The 11,004-nt window shown below is 50.0% G+C and overlaps 1 protein-coding gene across 2 annotated transcripts; it reads right to left on the bottom strand.

Moving 5' to 3' along the window:
• Positions 1-226: 226 nt before the first annotated feature.
• Positions 227-7,065, bottom strand: LRRC61 (leucine rich repeat containing 61). 2 transcript variants are annotated; one of them, XM_083186651.1, is made up of 2 exons: positions 6,530-7,065; positions 227-3,425 (listed from the first exon to the last, which is right to left on the bottom strand). In XM_083186651.1, the coding sequence occupies exon 2, from the start codon at positions 3,177-3,179 to the stop codon at positions 2,397-2,399; it is 783 nt and encodes a 260-aa protein (XP_083042777.1). In that variant the 5' UTR covers positions 3,180-3,425; positions 6,530-7,065; the 3' UTR covers positions 227-2,396. The 2 variants fall into 2 exon arrangements, with proteins under 2 accessions (XP_083042777.1, XP_083042778.1); XM_083186652.1 differs by lacking the exon at positions 6,530-7,065 and adding an exon at positions 6,144-6,488.
• Between the last annotated feature and the right edge of the window lie 3,939 nt (positions 7,066-11,004).

The raw sequence follows: 11,004 nt of genomic DNA, 5'->3' as shown, positions 1-11,004 counted from the left end.
ATGTCTACAAATTACTCATTGACCTAATATCCATGTCAACATTCTGTAGATATTCAGACATTTTGGAGGTGCATAGTGAGTGACGATATTTCAGACCACACCCGTCCCAGGCTGCCACAGCATAGACCAGTCATGAAGTGAATCGCCTGCGGAGGTTCTCCACCCCATGTGCATAATACCCTCCGATGATGATGATGATGACGACAACTATGATCATCAGACAATGTTGATTGAAACATTTTATTTTAGGAAAAAAATCCCAGGCGTGATCTCTGTACACAAATGTCAGTAATAATTTATAATATATGACTGCTGGTCACCGGTGAGGAAGACACTAATAAATATTCAGTGGGGTCCAGGACAGGAGCTGTGTGTGGGGGGAGAAGGCAGAGGTCTGGGTTGGGCAGAAGTACAATGATGGAGGGAAGAAGCAGTATATGGTAATGGATCTCACAATAACGTGTTAGAGAGGTAATATTATACCACATTACAGTCTAGCCAGTTCATAATATGCCACATTACAGTGTAGTCAGCTCATATTATACCACATTACAGTGTAGCCAGTTCATATTATACCACATAACAGTGTAGCCAGCTCATATTATACCACATTACAGTGTAGCCAGTTCATATTATACCATATTACAGTGTAGCCAGCTCATATTATGCCACATTGTAGTGTTCCAGTGCATATTATGCTACACTATAGTGCCTTCACTATGGGAGACACACTGCAGGGCTGGAGAGACAGAAGAGGACTGGCTGGGTATACACTATACACTACAGGGCTGGAGACACAGAAGGGGGCTGGCTATGGTTAGAGAGAGACACTGCAGGGCTGGAGAGACAGAAGGGGAGCTGATTGGGACTAGAGATACACACCACAGGGCTGTAGAGACAGAAGGACCTGGCTGGGGATACACTATACACTACAGGACTGGAGAGACAGAAGAGGGCTGGCTGGGTATAGGGAGACACACTGCAGGGCTGGAGAGACAGAAGAGGACTGGCTGGGGATACACTATACACTACAGGACTGGAGAGACAGAAGGGGGCTGGCTATGGTTAGAGAGAGACACAGCAGGGCTGGAGAGACAGAAGAGGGCTGGCTGGGGATAGGGAGACACATTGCAGGGCTGGAGAGACAGAAGCGGGTTGGCTGGGGATAGGAAGACACATTGCAGGGCTGGAGAGACAGAAGCGGGCTGGCTGGGGATAGGAAGACACATTGCAGGGCTGGAGAGACAGAAGGGGGCTGGCTGGGGATAGGGAGACACATTGCAGGGCTGGAGAGACAGAAGGGGGCTGGCTGGGGATAGGGAGACACACTGCAGGGCTGGAGAGACAGAAGAGGGGGCTGGTTGGGGATAGGGAGACACACTACAGGACTGGAGAGACAGAAGAGGACTGGCTGGGGATACACTATACACTACAGGACTGGAGAGACAGAAGGGGGCTGGCTATGGTTATAGAGAGACACTGCAGGGCTGGAGAGACAGAAGGGTGGCTGATTGGGACTAGAGATACACACCACAGGGCTGTAGAGATAGAAGGCGGGCTGGCTAGGGCTATATAGACACACTACAGGGCTGGAGAGACAGAAGTTGGGCTGGCTGGCACAAGAGAGACACACCACAGGGCTGGAGAGACACAAGGGGTTGTATGTGGTTGAAGAGATAGACAGCAGGACTGGAGAGATAGGAGGGGCTAGAGAAACACCAAAGTGCTGGAGAGATAGAGGGGGCTGGCTAGGGCTAGAGAGACACACTGGTGGCCTGAAGAAGTGGGGCTGGCGAGGGCTAGAGGGACACACTGCTGGGCTGGAGAGACAGAAGGGTCTGTATGTGGTTAGAGACACACCAAGCAGGGCTGGAGAGACAGAAGGGTTTGTCTGGGGCTAGAGAGACACATCGCAGAGCTGGACAGACAGAAGAGGCTGTCTGTGGTTGGAGACACACACAGCAGTTCTGGAGAGGCAGAAGGGGCTGTATGTGGTTAGAGACACACCCAGCAGGGTTGGAGAGACAGAAGAGGCTGTCTGTGGTTGGAGACACACCCAGCAGGGCTGGAGAGACAGAAGAGGCTGTCTGTGGTTAGAGACACACACTGCACGGCTGGAGAGACAAAAGGGGCTGACTGGGGCTAGAGAGACACACCACAGGGCTGGAGTTACAGAATAGGGTAGTTGGGACTATTTTGTTAGTCCCAGGCCCCACAATTTCTGATGGCAGCCCTAATCAGGGGTGGCTAATTTATGTGGCTGTGGTTTGAGGTTCCACAATAGATCAGGCAGAAGCATAGGGGCCGGGATCCAGCAGGTAAGTTTATGTGGGGACTCCATACTGTCAGTCTTGGAGAGAACAGAACCAGGTCCAGAATAAAAGGGTCCGGAGTGCTCAGAACACATAGGAGTTGGTGTCATTTCTCACGCTGAGCGCTCTCTCCGCCTGCAATATGGTATCATCCGCTCTCTTGCTCAGTTCCTTGCACTCCCGCAGAATGTCATTAAACTGCTTATAGGTCTCCTTCATGATGGAGCTCTGGGTTGGCTTCAGTTCCCAGTATCCTTCATCAAGCCACGGTTTGACGGACCCTGCGAGCTCCACGGCGCCACTGCTGATAGACCTCTTTAAGGAGTTATCAATGTCCTTGCACAGGTGGTAGAGGTCACTGCCGCAGCCGGTCACCCTTTCGCCATCAATCACGCGGACACTGGGGATGGTGTCCAGGACAGCATGTCTGTATGAGGGATTGGCACAGAGAGGGTTGCCCAGGTTGTATACAGGATCCCGCAGGCGGATGCTCTCCAGTCTACGGAGACCCTTCAGGCAGTGTAGGCTGTCAGTGCTACACAGTAGATTCCCGGCCACGTTCAGGACCTGCAGGCTATCACAGGAGGCCAGGGGCTCCAGCGAGGAGATCCGGTTACAGGACAAGTTCAGAGCCACCATCAGCTTCAGGGAGGACAAGGGAGCCAGGTGGGTGATGTGGTTGTTGGACAGGTCCAGGCGCTCCAGATTCAAGCACTCTCCTATACAGCCCAGCTCCTGCAGGCCCAGACCACGCAGCTTCAGGAAGAGGATGGACTCCAGGTCAAACTCACCCGTCCGAGACTTCAGCATCTCAGACGTGATCCTGGCATTGTCAGAGGCCTGTTCTTTGTTACCCCTGCTTTCCATGGCCCAGATATGCTCTACTACAGATCAGTAGGCACTAAGCTCGCTGCCAGAGGGCAACCAACCTGCCTGGAGTTATATACCCTGTGAAGGTGTCTGTTCTATGGACTCAGTGTGTCCCAGTCCTGACAAATCTTCCCTCAGTCTCCAGACACCTTAGGGTTCTTCTCTTTTGGCCTGGGCTCACCTGAGGTTTATGCCAAGAGCATTGATGTTGGGGGGTATTGGACTGTGAGACCTCCGATGGATCTGTAATAGGAGAATATAAACATGCATTATAATCGGGGCATCTAGACTAGATATATCTCTTATATATTTGGCTACATCTGTCACTCAAAGTGTGTCTGGAGCTCTAACGCTGGGTGGAGCCTCTGACTCACATGACTGACTCACATGACAGAGAACCAGCCCAGTGAGCCCACAGACAGTGCCAGACACCCTCTGCCTCTCCATGTTACACAGCAAAGACACAGCTACTCACCAGACACACCAGGTGAGCGCCCCACACCTCCATACCTCCCAACATGACCCTCTCCAGGAGGGACAGAATGCTCTGTTTCTGGACTTCCATCTTAATTTATGATTGTCATCATCTGTTTTAAACAGGGTAATTGATAAGAAAGGTGTTTAAGCACAGGTGATGGTAATCCATAAATTAAGAAGAAAGTCCAGAAACAGAGCAATGTGTCCCTTCTGGAGAGGGTCATGTTGGGAGGTATGCACCTCCCTCCCTCCCCCCCCCCCCATTCACGGTATCCCCACGATTAAATGGCACATGCAAAACACTGACATGGCTATGGTCGACAATGAAAAAGGTTGACAAGATTTATTTTTCACTTTTTCAAATTCATTCTCATGTGTCGACATGGACACCAATGAAGTGCCACACTTATGTCAACATTTACATGTGTTGACCTTTCTGTGTTGATTTTTTCTTGTGGCGATTCGCGGCACCCCCCGCGACCCCCTTCCCGCGATTTGCAGCACACCCCCCGCAATTCACGGCACCCCCGGTGACTCCGGCGATTCGCGGCCCCACCCCGTGACACCCCCTCCTGCGATTCGCGGCACCCCGCGACCCCCCCTCCCACGATTCGCACCAACCCCCCGGGCCCCCCCTCCCGCGGTTCACGGTGCCCCCCACGACCCCCCCTACCGCGATTCCCCACCCCTGACCCCCCCTCCTGTCATTGCGGCAACCCCCCGCCCCCGCGACCCACCCTCCCACGATTCACTGCAACCCCCCGCCCCCCCCCCACGATTCGCGGCACCCACACCCCCCCCCCCCCCGCGCGACCCCCCTCCCACAATTCACGGCATCCACCCACGACCCCTCCTCCCTCCCCCGCGCGTGATTCAAGGCAACCCCAGGATTAAATGGCACATGCAAAACACTGGCACGGCTATGGTCGACAATGAAAAAGGTTGACATGAGTTTTTGAAGCTTTATTTTTCTTTTTTTGAATGTTTTCATATTCATTCTCATGTGTCGACATGGACACCAATGAAGTGCCACACATGTCAACATTTACATGCGTTGAACTTTCTGTGTTGATTTTTTCGTGTAGCAATTTTTTTCCAGTGACAACTATGAACTATGTGCACGTCAACCTACACATCATCAACCAATTCTTAGTATAATATATAACACCTGTTCTGTTTTACTGTAGGTGTTTTAAGTCAGATCTTTTACTGCTACTATTACTGTTTATGTAAATGCATTCTGAATGACAGCAACATCCTACCATCCTTCTACAAGAATATATAACCAACTAGGTGATTCATCACGCCCCGTGCCCCCCCCCCTCCCACGATTCACAACCCCCCCTCGCGCAATTCACGCCCCCTCCCACGCTTTGCGGACCCCCGCCCTCTCCCGCGATTCGCGCACACCTGCGCCCCCTCCCTCCCTTGATTCACGGCACCCCCCGCAATTCACGGCACCCCTAAGCCCCTCTTTAGTCCCCCGTATACTCACACACCCCTATCACTACCCAGCTTCCTGCTCTCCTGAACCGTAACTTCCACCACTGGGGAGTCGCTGACGCTGTTTTGCCCACATGCCCCTATCATGCCTCATAGCCCAGAGTCCTGCTCTCATGCACCCGAACTCCCACCCAGTAGGAGGAGACACTGACTGAGGGCCACCATCCTGTACTCCTGTACTGCCACGCTGGACCCTCACCCACTGGCAGAAGCTGCACAGTATCTCCCACCCTCCTCTTTAGTCCCCCTTATGCCCACACACCCCTATCACTACCCAGCCTCCTGTTTTCCTGTGTCGTGACCTCCGCCAGTGGGGAGCCGCTGACTCAGAAACACCCTACTATACTTTTGCACACACACACACCTAAACAACATGCACACACAGCCCCCCCCCCCACACACCCACAAATGTCACTGTACCATCCACACTATCAATGTACATCTTACTCTGTAACCGCTTTTTAATTAAACAAAACAATGCACACCCCCTTCCACATCATATGCTCTCTATTTAACACATTTCACCTATAACTCAAGTTGCAATACAGGCATCTTTCATACAATTCTAACCATATTTCTCATATACAAGTGTTCACAAATTAAGGGGGCGCAGCCCCTTACGACGGTGTGAAGAGCGCCCGTAGGGCGCGATGTATCACCTAGTATATATATATATACTGTATAGAGGATTATTACTGAGCAGTGTGTAATATATATATATATATATATATATATATATATATATAGTGTATAGAGGATTATCACTGAGCAGTGTGTAATATATATATATATATATATATAATATATATACTGTATAGAGGATTATCACTGAGCAGTGTGTAATATATATATATATATATAATATATATACTGTATAGAGGATTATTACTGAGCAGTGTGTATTATATATACATAGTGCAGGGCATCAGCTCCATAGAGACAGGACAGTACAGTGCTGTATACATATTGCTGATCACTTACTCACTGCTCTGGGGTAATATTTATGAAAGATGATTATATTTATGCGGTTAGACCAGTGACTGTAGCATGCTGAGAGTTGTAGTGCAGCACAGGAATCGCCTGCATGATGACATGATACAGTATTGGGTCACCGCAGACAGGAATGGGGAAATGATCATCCCTCCGTCCTGCGATCCCTGATCCCTACGCTGCTCCGTATAACCCCCATGGGAGGTAACACAGAGGACAATGCTGAGCACAGCAGCCAGCAGGGCCTCTGTCATCCCATTGTCCTATGGCAGCGGCTGGTGACCCGGCTGTAACACCCTGCTGCTCCCCTACGTTATATATATAACAGCATAGTGACCGGAGCCGGCCCTGAGAGGGTTAACGGTGATGTCACCCACCTGTCAGTCCCCGCTCTCTGTCCCCATGTCGCTCTCTCCCTGCTCGGGGCGTGTCTTTGGGTGTAAATAGAACACTGTCACCATGACGACATGACACTCCCCCTAGTTACAGGCAGACTGACAGTATGTAGCACAGAGCCCTGATACATTGTATATCCCCCCTCAGGCCTATAGATCTGTACACCAGGGGTATTCAACATGCGGCCCTCCAGCTGCTGTGTGTGGTCGTGGGATCCCACCTCCCAGCATGCCTCCTGGCATCGGGGCAAGCTAAGGCTGCCGCAGGGCATGCTGGGATGTGTAGTTCCACAGCCGTCCATCTATAAGGGGGACACATTCTGCTGTATTCTCTATCATATTACACAGGTTAGTCTGTGCCAGCAGCAGGTGCTGGGATCACTGGGCGATAACAGGCTGAGTATAATCCTGCAGATTACTATCTGATTACCAGCCAATCATATGCAGGCATGCTTGTCTACTGTCCTGAATCCTGTGGGCAGGCAACAGGGGACACCTGTACCGGTCCGGGCCCCAAGCTTGTGAGGGGCCCCAAGGTTCTGAGGGGCTTGTGCAGTGCCCGGTACTTACTCAGACGCTCCTCCGGTATTAGTGAATATTAATATGCATTATACCAAAATTGTTCTTCTGAAGGGGGCCCCCCAGAGATATCAGTGTACCGGGCCCCAAGATTTCTGTTGCCGGCTCTGCCTGCAGGAGACACCCATACCCCCCACAACCCCGGAAGAGAGGGTTATGGATGGATCCATTTTATGTTGGCAATGGGCACCGTCTAAGTGCACCGCATCCCCTCGCTCTCTGCGCTGGCCATGCTTCGGGCTCAGTGGATGGTAGGGCATGAAATACCGCCTGTCAGCACATGTCGGCTCAACAGAAACGGGAAAAACTCCATGTCGACCTTTTGACTGTTGATCTTGCCATTGGGTGATTGTATGCTAACATGTCCTCTTAGCCCCACCCCTAGGCGAGTACCCGTGGAGAGATGAAGCGGGGACGTGGCCCAATTCCATCAATCAGCCATCAGTGGTATCCATCAGCAGGAAACTGGGTGGGCCAATCAGGGAAGTGGTTGGAGAGGGGTGCAACCGGTGGGCCAATCAGAGAAAGGTGCAGTGCTGAGAAGTACACTGTGGGTGGAGCTGAGTGAGATGTAGCCGCACCCATTGAGCGCTGGCGCACGCACTGAGTTGTACAGTCGCGTTTTCGCGTATCTCCAGGTGAGACCGTCGGTGAAGTATACGGTTCTGGGTGTCAGGGGGGTGTGGGCACAATAGTGACAGCCAGTAGTGGGCGCGTGATCAGAGGCACCCAAACTCTGAGGGGGGAAATTTACTAAGATGGGAGTCCTATTGCTATGGGCAACCAATGAGAATCTACCGCTTATTTATTTAGCACCTTCCAGAAGATAAGGGGGGAATTTACTAAGAAGGGACTTCTACTTTACATGGGATATTGCTATGGGCAACCAATCAGAAGGTGCTAAATAATACCCCTTTTACACCAAGGAATAACCCAGGTTGGACCCAGGTCAGCCTTGGTGTAAAAGGGGCCAACCCAGGTCCTGACCAGGATTGAACACTGGTTGGACCTGGGTCGTGGGAGGTGTAAATGGTCCCAACCCAGGTTGGGACATCCAGGTAGTGCTGAAAGGATACCAGAAGTGCTGGACGCCTTTCCACAGTGCGCTGTAGTGGCAAAAGACAGCAGCCAGGAAGGATACGGGCAGTGCACACAGAAATCATAATTGGATGCAGTATAATTTATATTATTATTATTATTATTATTATTATTTTGGGAGGCAGGGGAGCACATGGGAGATTCGGTCTGCTACTGCAGGGGAAGGGGCTGGGGAGAGCACATGGGTGATGCTGTACTTTTATACCGCTATGTGTGCTTGAGCACTGAATAAAACTTTTTGAAAAATATTTTACTAAATAAACAAACCAACATTTTTCAATGCTAACTTGTCATGTCTTTTAATTTTTATTTAAAATCATTGAGGGAAAGTTGGATGCCAGTTTATCAGTCCTAAAATGGACATTTTTTATGTCATTCATAGGGAAAAGCAGTGCTGACCCAGGTTCAGTGTAAACGGCGCAGACCTGGGTCCGACCTGGGTCACAGTGCTGTGTAAATTAGGTATGAAGCTGGGTCCAACCCTGGAAACTCCCGTGTTCAAAGACCAGGGTCTGACCAGGGATTTTGGTGTAAAAGGGGTATTAATTAAAAGTAGATTCTGATCAGTTGCCCATAGCAACATCACATTCCATCACAATCACATTTAGTAAGTCTCCCCCTGAGTCCTACCTATCAGTTCTAGTTGTATAATTATGACTCCTGGTTTTGCATATGTAGGAGCGATGCGCACACACTGAGATAGACATAGCGGGTGAGATTTATTAGGATGAGATATTCGGAAAGTGAGAGATTTGGGAAGAAATCTCCAGTTTTTTTAAAGCGTCAATCATTTACACTGCAAAACCAGTTTGATTTTGAAGTGTAGATGATTGCCGCTTTAAAAAAAACTGGAGATTTCTTCCAAAATCTCTCACTTTCCGAATATCTCATCCTATTAAATCTCACCCATAGGGTGACATTTAATGAGATGCGAAAAATGTGATTTTAGCGATTTTTTTCGCCCAAAACGGCCGAAATCGCACTTTTTCCCGAATTTGCATATTTAATGAGATGCGAAAAACGGCAAAAAAATGCGGATTTTGCCGCAAAATCGCATCATTCTGAAAGTACGGTTTTTAGTCACGCCGGAACTCGCATCCAGATGTTTTCCCATTGTAAAAGTATACAATTCGCATATTTAATGAGATGCAAATTCAGGAAAATGTGTCTAAAAATCGCCAAACATGTAGACCAGGTTCTGACAGGCGAATTGGCCAGAACCCTGCACGAATCATTGAGATCTGTGCATGGTTCTGTGTTAAAGTGTTTTTATTTTTATTTTTTTTAAATGGCGCGAGGTCCCCCCTCCTGAGCATAACCAGCCCCGGGCTCATTGAGCCGGACCTGGTTCCAAAAATACGGGGGACAAAAAGTGTAGGGGTCCCCCGTATTTCTGAAACCAGCCCCGGACTCTTGGACCGGTCCTGGTTCCAAAAATACGGGGGACAAAAAGTCTGGGGGTCCCCCGTATTTTTGAAACCAGCACCGGGCTCCAACAGCCCGTGGTGTCATGCCACAGCCGGGGGACACTTTTTATATAAGGTCCCCCGGCCGAAACATGAGCACCGTGGCTGGTCAGCCTTGGACGGGGTACCTGGAGGAGTGGGGACCCCTCCAATAAAGGGGTCCCCCCCAGGCTTTACCCGTCCAAGGCTGAAGCCCGGGGCTGTCACCGGCGTCCGTGGCCAGTGGACGCCGGCCTGATAGGGTTAAATCTCACATACCTAACATTGCTTTATGCAAGTGTACTACAAGTGCCAGCATGCTGTGACTTGGAGAACCAAAGGTCCCAGCATGCCCTGCCGGTGCCAGCTCACCCCGCACTGACAGCAGGGTGACCCCGCTTTCTCCGGCGCAGCTAACACCTTCGCTACAGAGGCTGATAGTGTGATTGGCCGATGCGTCTCCATGTAGACGCATAGCTCAGCCCTGATTGGCTGAGCTGTGCGTCTCCATGGAGACGCATAACCCCAAGACGCTATCCGCCTCTGTAGCGACGGTGTTAGCTGCACCGGAGAAAGCCGGCTCACCCCACTGTCAGTGCGGGGTCAGCTGGTAATGCAGGAGGGAAACCAGCGCTGGATCCTGGATTGGTTAGTATATTGGTGTAAAAGTGAGGTGTCTGTATGTGTGTGAAATAAAGTTATACTTTTCTGTGTGCGTGTATTTTATTTTAACATTCTTCTTACAGGTGGACTACAACCAGTCCGGGGCTGGTTTCAGAAATACGGAGGACCCCTATGCTTTCTGTCCCCCGTATTTTTGGAACCAGGCTCGGGGCTGGTTCTGCTCAGGAGGGGGGACCTCGCACCATTTTTTTTTTATAAACACAAATTCGCACATTACCTCAAATTGGCACATTTTCATGCCTAAAATTTGCACATTATTGCACTTAATCGCACTTTTTTCCCGGAATACGCACCTTATTAAATATGCAAATTCACTGCAAAAAATGCGATTTTAAAAGTGCAATAATGGGCGAATTTGAAAGTGCGAAAAAATCGCATTCTATTAAATGTCAGCCATAGTTACCCACCTGGGGGGGGGGGGGGCTACCCATAAGGCATGGGAATAGGTTATTTAGGATCTATAACCTAAGCTTTGGAGAGAGATAAACTAGCAACCGATCAACTCCTAACTGCTACGCTATGCTTCATACATCTACCACAATGTTGGAAAAATGACAGTTAGGAGTTAGTAAGGTGATAAAGCGGGGATAAAGTGGAAGGTGATAATGCACCAGCCAATCAGCTGTGTTTGAAAAATGCCAGGTAGCAGTT

Source organism: Crinia signifera, chromosome 5 (genome assembly GCF_055691185.1).
Source record: "Crinia signifera chromosome 5, ASM5569118v1, whole genome shotgun sequence".
In the NCBI taxonomy this organism is placed as follows: domain Eukaryota; kingdom Metazoa; phylum Chordata; class Amphibia; order Anura; family Myobatrachidae; genus Crinia; species Crinia signifera.
The sequence above is the reverse complement of the archived record's forward strand: the minus strand, read 5'-3'. Positions and strand labels throughout refer to the sequence as shown.